This window comes from Symsagittifera roscoffensis, chromosome 9 (genome assembly GCF_963678635.1).
Source record: "Symsagittifera roscoffensis chromosome 9, txSymRosc1.1, whole genome shotgun sequence".
Lineage (NCBI taxonomy): Eukaryota > Metazoa > Xenacoelomorpha > Acoela > Convolutidae > Symsagittifera > Symsagittifera roscoffensis.
The window spans coordinates 41,424,247-41,444,757 of NC_087070.1; the positions used below are offsets into that span (position 1 = coordinate 41,424,247).

A 20,511-nucleotide genomic window follows, 5' to 3' on the forward strand; every position below is an offset into this window, starting at 1 on the left:
CACACTTCAGTTCGGTGAAAACTTTAAGGGCATGATTGTACTCGCTTCTTGAAACACTCACATCCCCTCCTGTTAGACTATTTTTCCACATTGCTCGTGGGGGAAGGCGAGTTTCTCGGAATTTTTCGAATGAGTTGAAGTATGAGTAGGGGTAATGCCCTTTCTGTTTCAACAGACTGACTTTTTCACGTGAGTGGCCGAGTTTTTCAAAATAGTTCTCCAGCAGAAAAAACTTTTCGTTGGGCAAATTATCGACAAGTTTTGCCAACGATGCCAGCATGAACCTATACGAATCGATGAATCTCAGATTTTCGTAGAGTTTTTTGATTTTTCCGTTTTTGTCCGTGTACGTTTTTATGTAGACTGAGATTGTCAAGGATATATATTTTTCTTCAGATGCGGGTATTACGGAAAAAGTGTTTTCCGAATCGCTTTTTGCCAGCGCTTTGATTATAAAGTGTAAATCATAATTTGACAAATTATGAGCTACCACTGGAATGTAATTTGTTGTTTTTCTATTAACGTTACACTCATTGTGTGCCCAACCCAGAAACTTGTTGGTGTAATGGCAATGATCAAGTACCACTTGATCATTGTCGGAAAAATCATTCTCGCATATCCAACAAATTGTAGCATCTTCCCGTTCCTGGTCTGTTATACCAGTGAAAGTGTAATATTTCCTTTTTTCTACGTAAATTTGTCTCGCTAACGATTCAAGGGAGCTAATTAGCTCTTCCATCACATTCGGTCCTCTTTTAAGCTCAAACTTTAACAGGTCTTTTTTCCCAAATTCGATTACTGCTAACGCGTAGCCGCACGGTTGATGGATTTCAATTGTTTGCGTGCTAGATTTTCGCGGATCAGGTTGCGGTCCGTATACTGGTAAGAGCAGTGACTCCAAATCAAAGTAGATTACTCTGGGTACGTACCAACGAGCTGTTAAGTTTTTGAACTTGTGGTCATCTTTTCCCGGCTTGGGCATTGTTATGACGACATCTTCGTCTTGGTAGCACAGTTCTTGATGTCTTCTCAAAGTTTCGAATGAAGCGCATGTGTGGAAACATTTGCGACAAATCTCAGATTGAAATCGGTGCACTTTGTGCCGCACGTACTCGACCAGTTTCTGGAGATCACTTATCAACACATAGTGATATTTTGATCCATCTGTCAGCAGCAACAAGTCCACAATCAGGCTAGTAGTGAATCTGCTCGATACTCTTATGGGCAACAATTCGCCATCGTTGTACCTGAACAGAAAAATAATTTTTATACCTAGGTTTGAAATGAAATAAAAAGGGTGTTTGAATAGGTGAAGAACATTATTGAAGGAATTTTAAAATTTTTAGAAGGAAATTAGAATTTGCTTACCGGAAGACGTTGATTTGACAATTGTTCAACTTTTCAAATCTGTCCATATCCATCAGACCCATTGGCATTTCGTATTCCCCATTGATTTTCACAATTCCTTCTTTGTCGAGATTGTAGGTTGAGACTTTGTTTTTCTCCAGCCACCGTCTAGATGTGGGGTAGAGGGCCGGCTCATTCACATTGTGATATGCGGCAACAAAGGAGTAGAGAAAGCAACGGTCATCATCTTTAGTGTTGATATTTGTGAGCAGAGTAGATGCTGCGCTGAGTGCATCAGGTAGCTCGAGGTAGGATCCTGCTCTTATTGGTGAGAAGGCCGCGAAACTGATTTGCAATTTTTCAATTCTGTCAATAATCCATCCGCTACCATGAGAAGAGAACGAATTGACTTGGTTGACCATATGTTCAATCAGTTCCAAGAATTGAACCCCAGCTATTCCCTCGAAGTACACTGTCAATGTCTTAGTGTTCAGAAACAGCATGGTCCTTTCGAAGTTTCCACTGTCCCCGTCTTGCACAGTGGGAATTTTGATCATTCCCACTTCCACATGGAATTGCACCTTGTTCGGACCCTCTTTGACCCTTTCCAGTATAAGAGCATCTATTTCCTCCTTGTTTTGCATCATGACTTGAAGCAAATCCATTTCTTTTTCACCAACTTTGAGATCGTATCGACGCAATTTGCCTCTGAACGCGCTTTCCGTTGGGGCAGCGGAAGACGTCGTCTCAATGCCGTCCCAAACAGGCAATGCGTGCTTCTTCAGCAAGTGTTGTCCATAGCTTTCCGCGGTGAGAAATATTGTATGGCAATAGATACAATGACTATTCGAAGTCATGTCATGTACCAGCTCGACGTGCTCTCGGGCTTCCGACAAACTCTCGAATGACTCTAGACACTCATCGCAAACAGTTTGAGGAGGAGGGGGAGGAAGGATCTTGTGAACTTTTTGCTCATGTCTTCTCAAGTTCCTTTTAGAGCTCAGTATTTTTCCGCACTGCTGGCAAGGAAACGGTGTCGCGATAGAAGTAGAGTTCGGCATTGTTTGTTGAAGTTACTGAAGTAATTCAGGAAAATTTCAAGAAAATTTAGGAGAATTTCAAGTAGAACTGGTTATGGAAAAGCAAAAGCGAGAAGTGACTAGCACCAAAAAACTTTGCGGGTAAGGGCAAGTAGAAGCCATTAACGAGAGTTATACTTCGCCGTCTTGGCAATAAGTCTTTTCCTTTCCAAAAACAGGGTTTATTCTAGCTTTAAGCTCTATATGTCTCATCACTCTGCTCAAGTGGAGGGGTTTTGTATACTAAAAACTGATTCATTTACAGCCTCAAACTTTTGCTGTTAATTTTAAGGGTTAGCGATAAAATTTTGGCTTTTTTTAGGCGACTGGTTTAGACTTTCAATTAACATTTCAGCACTAAATTACAAAATTTAATGCTTAGAATGATTCAGATAGAGCCTAAAACTTTTTCTGACTAATTTTAACCGTGAAACAGTAATTTCCTAATGATTTCAAGCCCACTTCTTGGTTTGCGTAAATAGGTATAATAAAAAGTAGATTTATGAGATAAAAGTATTCAGAAAGTAAAGCCCTCAACTAACTAATTAAGTTGAAAAAATAGTAAACTTAAAAAATGAAAATTTTGCAAATTTGACACTTTGATAGTTACCGATGCATGATAAGCATAGATTGTCATTTGAATGTGTAAAAGATATCGGAATCAAAGTTTCCTTCATGTCATTCGGTGTCCCGTGAAACATTTCATATCATGTCCTTCGAAATATTAAGGCATGGCCGTTTGGTTTAAGGGGCAATAGCTAACCCGGCGTTGCTCGTCGCTACGCTCCTCGGGAACGCCTCCCGTTCTGTAATTTCAAGTGAAATTTTTTTTTTCAAAATAAAGGAAAACCTCAAACTTTTTATGTTGTGAAAAAAGGAAAAGTAATGTTTAAAAAAGTGTCTTTTAAATCTATCAACAAAAAAACCAGTAAGTTTTGTGGGACCTCGAGCACAGTTCTACTGGTCAAGTTCGAAATTTAAAAAACATAATTTTTTAACTTCTTTTTTCCTTCATTTTTAGCTTGAATTATTCGTTCGTTTTAAATTCAAGTGAATGTGGTTTGAAATTTTTAGGAGCTATCTGATACGTAATTAGGACAAGCGTAGAAATTCAAAAAAAAAACAATTATAACCCAATCAATGAGAGTAGACGCCTGAAAAGTTGTGATTTTTTGAGAAAATCTGATTTTTGTGAAAATATTGAAAAAAAAAATTGGGAAAAAATTTTTTTTCTCTCCAAATCCATTGAAACTACCCTCAATCAATTTGCCATGAATTTCTGAGCAGGGTTAAGGGTCATGTTCATTTTTCGAAAAAAAAAACAATTTTTTTTTTTCACATTTTTACCAAAAAATTGTCCGTTTTTCACCCAAAACATGTATATGAATGTAATATAATGCAGATTTATGGCTTAAAACACTCTCTGTTACTTTGCGTAAGACCTGGCTAACCCCACCGGGCACAAAGTATGATGAGAGAGAGAGGACAGAGAGTGTTTGATAAAAAAGCCAAATAAATATGGTTGGACTACCAACAAGAAAATGTTGGACCCTTCCATATTTATCTTTCTTTTGAAAAGAAAGCAATATCCCGAAAAGGATATTCCAAATGGGGTTCACTAGTGAGCAAGTGTATTTATCTCTCTCTCTCTCTCTCTCTCTCTCTCTCTCTCTGATTCTTTCTCAAACAACAATTTTAGCGTAAAATTATTCTCGATTTCTGATTTTTTTCTAGTTTTTCTCTAAGATTTTGCTGAAAACTTTACGGGGCAAACTTTAATTGATCTATTAAGCAAAATAAAAACTGAGACAAAAAATATACACACAGTAATGTTAAAACAGCTTAGAAGTCAAATCAAACAAAAATGAAAATATAAAACCTTGGAATAATATTTGAAACAAAAGAAGGAAAGTTTTTTGTTTAAGTTATTAGAAACCTCGAAACTGTAGTTTTCTCTTTTTTGGCGCATAGCAAGCTGCATTTGGAGGAGTGCCTTGAATGAGATCTGGGGTGACTAGATCAATTGTCTCCGCACTAGATGAAACCCGAGCATCCGAATAGGAAGTTGATTGTTCTGGAGTTGAAACTGGTCCCCTAACAAACGACTCGGGAGACATTGCTGTCGGAATATCCCAGTACGCTTCGCGCTCTGCATAGTCACGAATACATCCCTCCTGATTTTCATACAACGGCATTGACTCGCAGTCATACGCGAAGAGAATTTTTCTTGGAGACTGCTCGAGCGAGGTTGTGTCGTTTATCTCCGTCTTTTCTAATGCCGGATAGCTCTCGTGAATAGTGCAACTCTCGTACATTCGTTTTCGATTCTGTCTAAGTAGATCGATGTGATCAAGGAGGTAGTTTGGTAGCATGATATGACTTTTTGTAGTCCATTCCTCGTTTTGATTCTCGTCGTTTTTTCGGGGAGCCAAGTCATTGAACGGACTTGCTGTAGACGGAGAGACTCTCTCTTTCTGTTGATGGATGACTGCAATCGACTCTCTCGTGTATGTTTGGTAGATAATGGTTCTTTCTCGATCAGACACTGAGATTATTTGTAAAGGACTAGTCATGACTTGAAGAGGTTTAAAGTTTTGTTAAAATGAAATGACTGAACAACCGAAATGAAATTGAGAGAATGAAAAGTATGAAAAGTTTATTAATGAAAATGAGATCAGGAAAGGGGTGGCATAGTTCAATTAGGTCAAAGCTAATAACTTTTTAGGCGAGGCTATCAAATTTTATTCATTCTTTTAAGCATGACGCCTGAGGTCATGTTAGGAATGAATGTGAAAACCCGATTTTTTAGATTTATGTGACAGCTTTATTATAGTGGCTACGGGCGAAAGCACTCAAAATCAAGTTTTCATGATAGTTTGCCAGACATTCATTGTTATGCTGTTAGAAATTCATTACCATGATTCATAACAGTCATTAAAATAACCGTCACAATAAATAACACTAGAAGATTTTTAGAGTATAGCCGGGGGAAAAAGTAACTACATACCCATATAAAAAGAGGTTTATCGTTAAAGAAATTATATCCTTGGTGATTAAGTCTTATCAATATGGCTTAGGGCGCTCGTAAACTTTATCACCTAAATTTTTACTTTGGGAGCGCATGATCTGTCTCGTATACTGTGATCAGTCATTCTTCAACGTTCCACACTAAAAACCAGTTGGTTGTTATTCATTTATAATGTACGCTTCTCTTGACACGGATGTAGACTATTTCGATGATTTTAGGGATATATCTTCGAATGATAAACGTTTAGTTAGAGTCGGTGCAAAAACATTCGCACAGACCGGTACTTACATAACTATCAAATTGTACAAAAAAGACGAAGAGGGAACTTTTAAGTATCGACAAGGAATAACTTTGTCAACTGGTGAATTCGAGTCCTTGGCGGACAATTACACAAAAATTAAAAGGTTGACGAAAGCAAAAAACTGCGACGTGACTGAAAAACTTAGAAAAAAGCGAAACAAATCTAAAAAATCTTCATGCTCTGAAAAGGAATGCGAAAGTGAAAACGATGATAACTGTCGGGTTGTGTAACATTATCAACTCGTTATTCGATTGAAACTTCAAAGCAATGGTTGAAGCAATGTATGAGCAATCCCCTGATTATTTCAAACAATTCCGTAAAAATTACAAATTTTTCATCCTGAATCATGAACCCAACTTTTCAGGCTTCGCTTCAAAAGCAAATTTTGCAGTATCCTCCCATTCGAATAAATTAGATTTTTGCAACCATTCGATTGACAACGAAAAACATTATCATGTGCTGGTCGAATTTACGAAAGAGTCTACCGATTTACTTAACAAGATGACTTCAAAAGCCTTCGTTGTTCCTTGTCTTCTCTCTACATTCAAATATTTAATTTTGGGTTGCTCCAACTATGAATTGTCTGGCCCTCTGATGGAAAAACTGAAAATAGCTGTGAATTATAACTCTATCAACAACTTAGATGTTAGTGGTGTTCCAGTTCGCAGACGATTGCCTCAAGTTTGCTTCGGCTCGCAGACTAAATCTGTTCAAACTCAAACTGACCTGATTACTAACGTAACAATTGAACGCTTTACTAATATTTTGAATGGTGAAAACGCTGCTGAGTTTTCTAAAATAATTGACATAATTTTAAGTGGGTATGGTTGTATGGAAATTGATTCAAACACTTTGTTTGTGAAATTTATCATGGAGAAGAAATTCAAGTTTTAAATATTGGTTTTCTTCAAAAAAAAAAAAAAAAAAAATTGTTACTACACAAGCGGGAGGCGTTCCCGAGGAGCGTAGCGACGAGCAACGCCGGGTTAGCTATTGCCCCTTAAACCAAACGGCCATGCCTTAATAATTCGAAGGACTTGATATGAAACTTTTCGCGGTTCACATAAACTTGCAGAAAAAAACTTTGTTGTTAATAAGAATGAATTGAAAAAAAAAAAAAACGAATTTATAAATTTTACAAAAACATCAATAAATTAATTTAGAATAACATATGTTTGGCAAATCTTATCAAATCATGATCATTAAGTTTGAAACCTATTGGAAATTTGTTTGTAATTATAACATGAGCAACATAAATACAATAAAGTCCGCATAACACTGAATCAGCTGATTGTATTGGTTTTTTCAACAGTAGCTGATTTCCCTCGTGAATTGTTCGTCGCATATTCTTGTACACGAGGGGATAATCACATAATCGTTTACCTAGAGGATCTGCGAAGAATATCTGTCCTCCAGCTTGAGCAAAAAGCAACCAGTGGGTTCCAGGTTGATCCGATGGTGAGGCATTCATAATCATGAACGTATTATCGTTTTTCAGTACTGAAGAGCATGGCAAATCTGCCGGAAAAACACCTCTAAAGCGATGTTTCAAATGTTTACAACGGTTAATAATTTCTACTAGTTGAAGATTATCCATGTCTATCTTAGGTCATAAGAGTGTTTTTGGTAATTTTTCTATCTGAACGCACATAAACTGTTGATGCACGCTCTCCCATAAACAATAACTCGACGTTATTAGCGAGACCTGCGTCAAACTTGAGTTCGAGCGAAATAGTGCAATTGGTCAATTCAGGATGAATAAAATCGTGTGAAGCCTCCTGAGTAGACGTGAGATCAAAAGCCATAATATAATGATTATCATAATTAGCGAGACTGATTCCATGACTAGTGTTTAAAACAAAATCAAGAGCCTCAAGCGTATTGTAATAAATTCTTTTATTGTCTGATGTTGAGATGGGAGTTCCGGCAATGGGTAGACCGTTTCTGTAAACAATGATCTCATTCAACCCAAATTTCTGGTAATGAAAAGGGTTTGTTCTATTAGTACCCAAATATGCTTCGTTTATGCTCATTGCTACTATCATTCTTCGAACAGGTTCTTTTGCAAAAACATCCTCTTGTCGCCAGCTTTGTACTCCTGCAGTTGCGAGAAACGTTTTTGGTACTACTTCGATGTAATTGTAAATTGCCGGGTTCTTCAACAAAGTTTTTTCTATTGATGAGAGAACATAGTCAGTCACAGTCATCTTTCTGACATAGAGGTTAGCTTCGATTATTTGGACCTTGTAGTGTTTAGCTGCATCTTCAGATATGACAACAAAATCATTAGGAGAACGTCTAAGAGACAATCTTATTGTCACACCGCTAAGTAGATGCTTGTCACACGACAAAAAATCGCAAGCAATTTTACCAAATAGCTTCAGCTCGCTCGAGGCCGCAACGAGACCTTTACGCTCCGTAACATCATCAGCTCTCCTTCCAGCACCGTCAATGGCTGATGGATTTTCTTCATAATAATAACCTTGACAAGCCAACCATGTTTTCTTGGCATCATTACCGTATGAAAACTCGGTCTCAATAAAGCTTTTATGGGCAAAATTAGCATTGGTAGTTGATATTTTTTCACCATTCAGAGACAGTGTACACTCAGAAAATAATGAAGATAAAGGATTGTTAACAAAATACGGCGTATCTCTGTTTGCCGCCTCTGTAGCATGTGTTCGAAGCACGTTTCCATTGCTTCGAACAATTCGTGCAACTATTTCCAAACGAGTACGTTGAAGATCGATGAAATTATTTCTGTCGCCGAGTACTTCAAACTCTAGCATAGGACCATCAGGGGAGTAGGAAGGTCCAATTTTTTGGGTGAATGCATTTTCAAAAGTGACAAGCAAAGGCGGTTTCTCAAATAAGTCCAAGGAGCTGTGAGTTGCTTCACTCGGGATTAAATTAGAAATCATTTTTAACCCTTGTAAAGAAATCGGAGCGACTTCTCTGTGCAGTTCGTTTTCTGGGAATGACGCGTCTCGTTTTTCGTTTAAACGCCGTCGTTCTTTTCGGATGACTTTTCCGAGATCTACTTCCTCCTCCTACTTGCTTTTTGATTGTTTTTCTAACGGTGCTTTTGAGTGCCTGCTTAGGACTTTTTCTTTTTGTTGCAACTTCTATCAGTTCTGGAGCTGCCTGAAGAAGTAGTTCTTTTCCGATTTTTTTAGCCGCGGGTATCACAAATTTTCGAGCCAGTGGAAGTGCGACTCTTCCTATTCCCAAGGCTAATGCACCGAAGCCACTGCCTCGTTGTCTATAATGCCCCGAGAAATGTGGTAGGTTTGCTTGGTTGTGGTAATATGAATCCATTTTGATCAATTGCTAAACTTTTGAAATTTCAAAGTCAGAACAACTTTTCCCCCTCCAGCGAAAGGAACAAGTCCTCCAGTTTCTGTGCGCAAGTTCACAGAAATATTGGAAATATTATTGACCAAAAGTTTTTTAAAATCCAAATTACTAAACACTTTACGATGATTCGGTTCAATTGTACATGCGTAACCGTTTTTCACTCGACGATTTGTATCAATGACTCGTAAAAGGGGTGCTTTTGTGTCTCCGACTATTTGATAATGAATTATGTCCAGATAAATAAACATAAGCTGAGTACCAGCGCATACATCAACGGGATAGTCAGCAATAAGATCTTGGGTAGAGAATGTGCTATGTTTCGTGCTTCCTTGTTTGTAACCTATATGATAACCAGTTCCATCTCTGACGCCTTTGAATCCAAGTAGACTAGGAATTTGCGGGCTTGAAAAAGTTATACCTTCCCAATAATGCAGCCATAAGGAAAGATGTTTGGTTATTGGATCTATTACGTAATCCAATTTCTCTAATTCTGTCTTTCGACGAATCTCGTCCAGTATTTGATCAATGCTCGTATATTCTCCTTTTGTTAATTTTGCTGTTTCTCCAAGGTAAGGTCTGGAGATCTTGTCTTTCTCAACTTTCATGCTTGCTATAACCCGATCTTTTTTGTAGTACACAATGTTGTTGTCAGTTACGTTGTTTATCTGAGTAGGGAAGGTAATTTCTGTAACTGCTACTCTCCATTCACCTTGCAAATTTATTTCTTCACTCAGGAGATTTTTGAAGTTGGCCAGAGTGTTATCCTTAAAAACGTTCATTGATGCAGATGAAACTAGGGTAATTGTGAAGGAAGGGGGAACATTATGGGTGAAAAGACTGTCGGAAGTGCCCTCAGTCATGATTGTCCTTCTCCAGAACGCGAATCAGTTCAGACTCGTAAAATTTTCCCTCAATCGGTTCTCTGTTAGAATCAATCAAATTGTATGTTGGGGGATTTCGTGTTGGTATGTCAAAAACTTCAAACACTTCATCGGTGAACGATTGTTTGTAACCCTTGCGAAAACGTATGTCTACTTTGGCAAGTCTAACATAATCACCAACATAAAGCTTTGGACGTCGAACTAACTTCAAAGACTGTTCTGCTCTTAATGAAATCAGGCGAGGAACATCTTTTTTAGTTACTTTATTTGGTGCAAGATTTGTGACACGATTTGTTCTCGAATTAATTGCATTGACAAAATCTTGCAATTTGTCAATGTATGAGTAAGTCCATTTATCCTCCAAGTACTTATAAATAAGATTTTTCAAGGAACGGATATTTCTCTCAGCGAATGCGGACTTTTTCTCGCTCTCTGTGCTATATGTGTTTATGCCTTTCTTTTTACATAATGCTTCGAAGGACCCTTTAAACTCTGTGCCCTTGTCCACCCATACTTTTTCCGGTTGTTTTGTCGTTATCATTAGTTTGAACGCTTCTGCTGTTGTAGTAGCATACTTTGATTTCAAGGGTTGCACTCTGAGATAGCGGGACATGCAGTCAACTGCAACAAGCAGATACTTAACATCATGGTTGTACTGGGCAAGTTTATCAACAAAGGCCAGATCTAATGACCAGATTTCGTCGATATCGTAAACTATGACCTTGAGTCGCGGCGTTTTTCGGATCACAGTTCGATATTTTGTGTAAGCAGGTTCAGTATGAAGGAAATGTTTAACTTTCTTTCGCGACAAATTGCTTGCTTTTATCAAGTTGTTCACACTACCAAATAACGCGGGACCTTTGTCACTGTATTTAGTTTTCAACAATTTTTCTTCAATCTTGGTAATTTTCCCATTGTTTTGTTTGCGCCTTCGTCTTTTCTGACGTTGGAGAATCTGAATCGTTATGGGGCGTTCCGTATGAGTCAGAGCCTTCTTCTGACTCTTTTTCACGTTTTTGGTTTTGGGTTTTTCTATTACCGCTGAGACTTTTTCGTTTGTGTTTTTTACTTCTCTTAAGGTTTGCACTACTTTTTTCCTGCCAAGTGGGCGATGTTGAGCGGGTTCTTGAGGGTCCGGGTTCTCGTTTCTCTTGAGCGTTAAAAGACGCTGACTGAACCGCGTGTTTGGCATTTCGATTTATTACCAGGTTTTCATTCAAGTTGAGAGCAGTTAAAATGTTAATGAACGCCGGATTGTGTAGTTTTTTCGTTGGTTGTTGTATGTCGTATAAAAATATTGTAGCTTTAAGTCCTGTTGGTACTTTATCTACATATATCACCTCATTGTCATGGTTTATGGTTACTCTTTCTGAATTTTCTATAATTTCAAGTACGGTTTTTGCTCTAACAAATTTTTTGTCTTCTAAAACTTGTAACTGTCCTAAAATGCTTTCGGTCTGTCTATTGTGTTTCTCTTCTAGTTTTTCGTCTTTAACACGTTCGACCGGTACTTCTTCATCGTCCGTTAACAGTTTAAGCTGTTCTTGTTGGGGCTCAACATTATCCGTAAATGTTTCCTTCGTTGCAGTAGTCTTACTAGTTTGTGGAGGTAATTGGGGTCTAAGCCGGTTAAGATAGGACAGTTGAGCATTTTTATGTTTAATATTATTATCATGAAGAACACGTGCAGCATGTGGCTGCTCTTTAACATATAAATGTTTCGGAATTAGAATGAATTCTTCAGCAGTCATCATTAAGTTGTGAGGTACTTGTAACAAAAATAAAGTATTTGTCGAACTAAATGGAAGCCTTCTTTACTCAAAATAATCGCACGTTTTTTGACAACACTGGTTTTTGGAGTTAATAAGTATTTGTATGCTGTCTCGAATCGTTCGATGTTTGCGATTTTAATGGGTACGTTTCCATTGACTACATTGAGCAAACATTCACAAACAAGTGTTATGATCTCACGATTTGAAGTTTTTCTAATTAATCTTCTTAGCTGGTCAGGTTTCAGTTGTACCATATGCCGCAGAATAGATAAGTTTTTCTTTTTCATTTGTGATTGGAGTAGTTTCTGCTTCAGATAAGGGTAAATAAAAAACTGTTGGCCCAGGTGGTGTGATATTTGAACAATATCTCAAACAATCTGATGTACGGGGGTCCAAGTCGATTAGAAGATGTCCAAAAGAGTCTCTGGTAGCTAATTCGTAACAGTTTCTCAAAAATTTTGATACATTCAATTGTCTTCCTAATAGATCTAGTTGCTGAACGTCGCGAGGCGATTTGAACAGAATGATGTGTGAAGTGTTCAAATCAATCGTACGCGACCATCGACTTTGTTGAAACAAGTTATGCTTAACATATATTACATCTATCCCTCTATGTCTACCCGCTGTCGCTAACCTAACAAATTCCTTGTCATTATAGATGTCTTCACATGAATCATCGAAAACTAGAAGAACATTTTCTAATTTTCTCACAGATTCGAATCCGTCGAATTTCATGAACTCCATATTCACTTCGCGAGAAGACACTTTTTCTGAGAATGCAGGTTGCATCTCTTTGTAAAGATATAGAACGGTTCCAAATTTAGGGTAAAAAGTATTTCCCATCAGAAGTTTCAAAATTAACTCAGTTTTCCCGGATCCTGAAGGTCCCACTATCGCCATAAAAATTCTTGTCGAAGTATCAATCACTTTATTCATATTCTTGGGTTTGGTAGTACGTAACCAACCAAGCCTGATAAAATCGAGAACCAAACTGACGTTTCTTCGCAACTTAATTTAGTGAAAGAAAGTTTGAGAATGCAGAAAGTTAGTAAAATTAGAATTACTACCATTTGCGCAACAAAAACTACTTCAGACCTTGGCAAAGTTACATTGTTACAAAACTTCCATGATTTTTTTTCACTGTTTGTCTCGTTATAAACAAACTCTGTTACTAATGTTGCGTCAGGTTCATCTACTGCTGTTGTTGCTTCTGACATTTGAGAAACTATTTATTCTACAGACTGCGTTAGACTTTTTCTCTCTGCGAATGAAGCTTGTAAAAAATTAAATTACTTTTGAGAACAGTAAAAAATTTCATAAAGTGTGAAATCTCTATCATTTATGTCATGCATTTCTAAAACAAAGTTTGCTGGGATATTTGCGGTTTTTTTGTAGTACATTATTTTCTTCACAGTATCCTCTTTCACAATCGTCTTAATCTCATCTGGCAATTCACTGCTGTTTAGATCCATCTGAACTCCTGGCTGACGTTTGGGTACTAAGACTAGTTCGGGAAGACATACTCCTCGCTTGCTGGCTAACATTTCTGATAAACTTGAATCTCTGGAAGTATACAAATTGATCAATAACTGGAAAAAACCTCTTCAACGTAGACAACTCTTCTTCGGAAATTATTATTTGCTCCTTCCTCTGAACAATTTGGCCACTGCAATCAATACGCTCTATTCTCGTTAATGAAATTTTAATATCACCCTCTGGAGTCATCCACGCACAAAGCATTGAATTTTGTGATAGGTATGTCTCCACTTTCGCTGATCTCTCGCTGTTGTTCATTTTTCAACCAATCATAAAAAACCTTGGTTTTCTTCAAGGCACAATGATTCCTGGAGTTGTAATGTGGAATATGTTTATTGCAACTTGGATAATTTTTAAAATATAAGTTTTCAACCCGAGGACAGCCCAAATCATCTAGGTTTTCAATCTTTCGGTCCAAGTACTTGGCCAAAAATTCTGTCTTTTCTTTTCCTTTAGCGTAAAAAACGGCACCAGGATTTCTCAGCACAAAACTCTGAAGTATTTGATTCAAGTTTATATAAAGATAATCACCGTTTTCCCAATGGAGACCGTGTAAATAATTAGTTAACCAGTTGTAAGCTTTTTGTTCAAGCTTTGGTAGTATATTGAAATTAGCTGGAGGTAGGAAAATGAGTCGATCGCTGTAGTCTGAAGTTGTTATTGCTAATTCTTTAACCACAAAGGCGTTTTTCTTGTAACGAAAGCCTTCCACGTCAAGCACAACTGATCTCTCGCCTAGCATTCTAGTAAATGATAAACTTCTGGTTTTTTCAACTTAATGAAAAGGCAGAACGCTATTCCACTCAAATGTCCCAATAAGCTGTTGTTACAGTTCCAGGGCAACATGTAACAGTACGTGGGACCCTGTTGATAAAATTCGTGTATAAATCCGGCCGCATCGTGCAAAATAGCGTGCAATCGTAAAATTTTGGAATTTTTCAAATATTTGTCCAAGGAAGAGTTATCAATACCAATCAAGCCACCATAAGGTCTCAACTTAATTAAAATGTCGTAGTTAAGGTTATCAGAACTAACAAAAAACAGAGAACATGCAGCTAGAAAATAGTTGCGTCGGTTAGAATTATCAGGATAAGTTTGTTTCAAAGACGTATAAATTTCGTGAATTATTTTCAAATCAATAGGAGTTACTCTGCTTTTTTGCAATTTCATTATTTATTTTTTCCAACACCTCTCCAACCTGCTGAATTTCAAGCCAGTGGAAATAAAAGTGACCTTGCAAATACCATTTAGACTCATTAAGATAACGGTGGTAAATAATTAAATAAACCACCGGAAGTTTTTTGTATTTTGATAGCTTGTTGAAACATAGACGGATTTTTCTCTCCAAGTCTTTATCAACCCATAATGAGTTAAAGTCAAACGAATAGTCGAAAACGTTTTCATAATCAGCAATATTCAAATCGCTCACAGTGCCATACTTTTGTTTTGTAGAAATGCACCAAGAGATTTGTTGAAGCTCACTCAAATAAAATTGTTCTTTGAAAATCAACTCGTATTCTTTCTTTGAAATTTCCTTTGCCCTTTCGAGGAAGACGACGTAGCGTTCATTACATAATTTGAAAAATGAGTTTTTTTCTGCGGTTGAAAACACTCTTAATTGTAAATGTTCATTATCAATATCTTCAGTACACCAAGTTCCCTCTAATTTCATTTTTCTTATTTCAAAATTTGACAATTTTATCATTTGGTATATTTTGCCCAGAAACGGCCGCCGCCTTTTGAGAGTAATTTCAATTTACTGCCTTTTCACCATAAAATTTAGGTCAAGTTAAGGAATTAGTTTACTGCTGCCAACAGTTAAGCTACGCTGCCAAAATGGCCGGCGAATTTTTATTATATACCATAAAAGTCAATTCCCCGTTCACTAACAAATTTCAACTAGGTCGAAAGTTCATTTACCCTAAACAAGCATAACAATTAATATGATTCATATAATTAATCAGGACCAATAATTAGGACCCCAAAATTTGGAATTAGAAAGATTTTTGTATCGTGTCTCTTGTTGTTAAGCTAAACTTAGCAAGATCCTAAGTAGAGGGTCTTCTGCTTTTTGGGTGGAAAATCTCTTTCGTTTACAAAATCCTAGGATGAGGGTCCTCCAAAAAATTAAGGACCCCTTTCCTAGGATTTTGCTTTACGTGAGGACCCCCCCCTTAGGAAGGACCCCCCCCTTAGGATCCGGGACACGATACAATACTACTCTGGCAATTTGTTATCAGATGTAGCTGCTTTTTTTGTGACTAGTGTTTGTCGTTTGTTAAGCGTTAGTGGCCGAGGAGCAGGGCGTAAGATTCCAACTCTCAAGGTTGCTGGTTTGAATCCCACACAGCAAAGTTTTACTAATTAGAGCCTTACTTCTATTTTTTGTTATATCACTTTATAAAGCTGCTTTTTTGTGGCTAGTGTTGTCGCTAGTGTTTGCGAAGCGCAGCTTTGCCTATGCAAATTCTTGGAAGATGGCCTGAAATGAAGCTCGAGAATCTTAAAGAGGGAATTCGATGCCAGAATATACACTATAGGCAGTTTTTTGGAATAGCATTTAACGAGTAAGTGTCTTGTAATCGGGAATGTACTTTTTTTCACAAACAACTTTTCTTACAAATTTTAATTGCGTTTCTTATTGGCTTTATTATTGAAGCTTACGAACTTTTAGATCCGTTTGCATTTAGGTAGAGGTAACGCCGTCGCCTTTGAATCCTAAGGTTAGGGGTGTGTATTCAATCGAAATTTTCTGTAAAAGTTGAATTCTCGTAATTTTGTTTCTGCTCAAGTTTTGTCGGCTTAGTTGCCACATCACAGATTTTGCTTGTGCCAGAGGCATGTTTCCATGTAAATTTAAGTGCAAGTTAAGTAGCCTTATCAGGCACTTTTAAATTTGTAGGTGCACGTGTTGTTCAATGTAGTTTCAGGGGACTTGAAAACTCTTAAATTTTTGACATTAATTTTTTTGGCTTCATTTGTGTTTGTTCAAAGATTGTCAGCTTTGTTTCCTCTTCGTTAGTTTCGTTCAGTTGCTTATTTTAAATCAAACGTCTGGTTTCTTTGCTTTACTTAAATTTCTACCGAGAATTACAAATATTTTAACTTCGGTAAACTTAGTTTTTTTGAAAAACTTTTTAATTTTTTAGAAGCTTTTATGTTTGCTGTATCGCAAATGATGCGAAGCTCCGCTTCGCCTCTGTGTTTTATTGTTCTTCTTTTTGACGTTCGGTTTTCTTTCGAAAATCTTGCGTAGAGGACATTTTAAACGAACGAATAGAGGGGATGGAACAAGAAAGCTTTGTTGTATAACCGAAAAGCAGGCGGATACCGTGTTTTGCATTCATGTGTGCAAATCAGGAAATGGTAGCTCATCAATATTTTAGAATTGTTTTCACAAATTGTTGGTCAGGCAGCTTGAAAAGTCGGCGAAATCAAGTGCAGGTCTTTCTCGAGGTCAAAATATTTAAAAATCTGGAATGCGTTTTCAGGTGCGGCTATTCAAAAAGTGGCGGCTGCGGAACAGGTGCAGAAACTCAATCAGTCCAATGTCATCCAGTCCAGCAAGTCTGCCTTTTCAAACGCGGCTACATACACCAAAACTGGCATCACTTCTATCGGAACTGGCATGAAGTCGGGTCTCAGCAACCTCAACTTTTTCGGGTTCGCTCCGGCTACCGGCGAGGCAACCCCGGGGGCTTCTGGAGGCACTCACACATCGGGGGGATTGGTTCAGGAAGATTCTAAAAATGACCGAGCATTATTCGCTGGAGGAACAACAGATGTGAAGAAAGATGAAAAAGGAACGTCGGCAAATGGTCACGGCGATCAGACTATGGCCACCTAGAATAGGAACATCGATGTAATAATTGTAATAAAGTTAATAATTAGATTCGAAACTTTCATGCTGTAAGTCATTTACATCTTATGGTGTCACGTATTTTGTGTTCTGGGAACAATTTGCATGGGTATGCGTGCTAAGAATTGATGGGCCTTCATTTTTATTTCGGTGCAGTGTTCACGGCTTTATGGCGTTAAATACTTTTATCATATCAAAAAGTGGAATTAGATCTCGACTCACGTATGGAATTGAAAATCACTAGTGAAAAAGGTATTGGTTCAAAAATGGAATTTAAAAATATTAAATTGTACGAATTGTAGTTAAATTTGTTCCGTTGGACTTATCGATTGGTCCGATTCTGTTACTTTATCCTAATTTTATCTCCTGTTTTTGGTAATGTTTATATTTAAGTTTCGCACAGACCTTTGTTTTCTTGTGAAACAATAAAACTGTTGAGCGAAATTGATAATTCATCATTGTTAGGTGACTGTTAGGCGAAGACAAAGGTCTGTTTAAATATATAATTGTAAATATATAGTGCTCTTGAGTATGTGCCTTATGCTACAAATTCTTTAAATCTGGACGCTTTTTTAAAACAGCTCTGTAGTTCAGTGTGTAGGAAAGATATGATTTTGTTTTTAAGAGTGAACGTGTGAAGACTCTTATATAGGTCGTTCTGATTTTTAGCCTTTTTTAAGGAAAAAGCTCAAATTTGGGTCAATGTGATCGAATTCTTATTTCGAAATTGGATTTTAGTTTTCAATTTTACCAGCGGATTAAACATTTACCCATTGTTCCAGTTTTCTCAAATTAGGTAAATTTCATCAAAAAAAGGGGCAAGCCTAAATTTTTTCTTGAAGTTCGAAGAGGTTGTTTTTAAAAACTGAAGTTGTAAATTTTTTGTCAATATTTTTTTTTCTGTTTCTTTTCGTTCATTGACGCTTTTCCGTTCATTGACTCTTTTCCCGTCAGTCGTCATTGTTTTTAATTTAAAACTTGGCATGGTTTTTTTGAACTATAAAAAACAAGCCATGGAAACTAGCAGATGAGATTTTGCTTAATTTGTTTTATGTGACAGCTGATTCGGACACGATAGTTGAGAAAAAGATATCAAAAATGTTTTAAGAAAAGGTAATAAAAATAGACCCAAGTCGAGTGAATTGAACTTAGATAGACCTGAATGACAAATATCAGCTGCTACATTTCTAGATTGTTTTGTGATCCTCTATTAGCGCTAGTTTTTTCTTGATGATTGGTGATCGGGATATCCAGAGCATGTTATTGGATTGGAATTGATAATTGTCATATGTTGCATTTTGTCGTTTTAGATATTTTCAAAATGGTATTTATAACCGAAGACCTCATCAGAAAGCGGGCCGAACACAACGAAATGATGCTCTCCACATTAGAAGAAGTATCTCTCCATCAGCAAGAAATCGAGAAAATCGAGCACATCGACAAATGGTGCAAGGAGCTCAAAATATTATACTTGCAAAGCAACTTGATACCCAAAATTGAAAATTTATCACACCTGAAAAAATTAGAGTATGTCAATTTAGCTTTGAATAATATTGAAGAGATTGAAGGTCTAGAAAAATGCGAGTGTTTAAAAAAGTTGGATTTGACTGTTAACTTTGTGGGTAAAATAAGTTCGGTCAAAACTTTGAAAGACAATATCTTTTTGGAAGAGCTATACCTTGTAGGAAACCCGTGCGCTCAGTTTGAAGGTTATCGAGACTACGTTGCTGCCTGTTTGCCTCAGTTAAAGACTCTAGATGGAACGACTATTGAAACATCTGAACGAATAAAAGCGCAGCAGAATTTCAGGTTCATTGAAAACAAAATTATCGAGCAAGAAAATGCGTATTTGGTCCAGCGAGAAATCGAGCGTGAAGAAGGTCTGAACGAATTAGAAAGTGCAAAAATTGAAGAAGTTACAGACGAAGAGTTTTGGAGCAAGCCAAGTAAGCACACACCCGAAGCTAGATACGAAATTCAGAAAAAGATTGAAAAACAAAATGAAGAGAAAAGTGGCAACAAAAACAGATTGGAAGAACTGAAAAAGAAAGCGCCAAGACGAACATTTGACGAGAGAGGGAAACCATTGAATATTAACGAGGCCAAAATTGACTTCCATTTCGGTAAGCGCCACTGATTTCTTAATTATTGGCTAATAACACGAAAACATCATTGATCATAGATTCTTTGTGATTGAATATATCATATTGCGCTTTAGCTTGACTGTTAAGGTTATCTTATTCTTGTTTTTAAAACTCTTATATAGGTCGTGATTTTAGGAAAAGTTTTAAATTTTGTTCTGGCTCTGCTAAAGTTTGATTTTTCGCGGTATGATTTTTGTTTTGTTTTTATGTTCAGTTTATTTCCTATATTAAAAGGAAGGCAAACTCTCAACTATCGAGACTCAAAAGTGTAAAAGTCACAAATCTAATGTTTTCTTGTGTTTTTTCAGCATAAAGGTTGTTCTGTGAAACTGGTTGTTAACCTTTTTCTTTTGGTCAGTTTGTCTCTTTAATTTTTTTGGAAATTATCGATTTCCTCAAAAACTACCCATCCAGATTTGTAATTAAGGGTTTAATCGATTCTTGTGTTTTTTCAGCATAAAGGTTGTTCTGTGAAACTGGTTGTTAACTTTTTTCTTTTGGTCAGTTTGTCTCTTTAATTTTTTTGGAGAGTAAAAGCACAATTAAGGTTCAGATTTGGTTGTTTTGAAGATCTTGATGATCTACAATTTTTTCGTGTCGAAAATGAATTCCCTCTCAATGAATCCCCTCTTTGATTTAATGATTTTAACAATGATCTGAGATTTTGTGTTTTTTGCGATAAAGACTCTAACATCATTGCCCCTGTGAAGTTGTTGTTTTTTATCAGATTATTTTGTTCATTGTTTTAAAAACCTTGTTCAATTTTTTGAAACTGAATGGCAAAGTAATATCCAGAATCTATTGCATTAATAATTCCTGTTTGATTTATTAAACAGTTATTATGAAAACGTTTTTTTTTCCAGATGAGATCTGGTTTTTTTTTTTTTTTTTTTTTTTTTTTTTTTTTGAGACGCTTTTTCGAAAAATTCGCTTTTCCAAAAAACTACCCGTCAGATTCTCATAAAAGTGGTACCAATGGATTCAGTAGCGTTTCACCTACCTGCCTGCATAAAATTTAGGGCAATTTTTACCCTACCCCACCCCCTACGGTCTTAGAAAAGCTTCACAACTCGGTACTTTTTTCACTTTTTGCCCATTTTTTCGGAAATTTTCGATTTCCTCAAAAACTACCCGTTCAGATTTGGAATTAAGGGTTTAATCGATAGAAATGGTTGTAGGAAACTCCCATGCACAAGCGGCTGGTCCC

At 36.8% G+C, this 20,511-nt stretch overlaps 2 protein-coding genes across 2 annotated transcripts in view; both read left to right on the forward strand.

Annotated features, from left to right (window-relative positions):
• The window catches only part of LOC134854263 (tumor protein D52-like), a 182,081-nt gene extending 164,502 nt beyond the window's left edge, over positions 1–17,579 (forward strand). The window contains exon 3 of the mRNA XM_063870456.1: positions 16,793–17,579. Within this exon, the coding sequence (XP_063726526.1) occupies positions 16,793–17,148 (356 nt within the window). The 3' untranslated portion in view covers positions 17,149–17,579. The remainder of the gene's footprint in view (positions 1–16,792) is intronic.
• Positions 17,580–18,473: 894 nt separating this feature from the next.
• The window catches only part of LOC134854293 (dynein axonemal assembly factor 11-like), a 44,460-nt gene continuing 42,422 nt past the window's right edge, over positions 18,474–20,511 (forward strand). Inside the window, exon 1 of the mRNA XM_063870491.1 lies at positions 18,474–19,283. Within this exon, the coding sequence (XP_063726561.1) occupies positions 18,482–19,283 (802 nt within the window). The 5' untranslated portion in view covers positions 18,474–18,481. The remainder of the gene's footprint in view (positions 19,284–20,511) is intronic.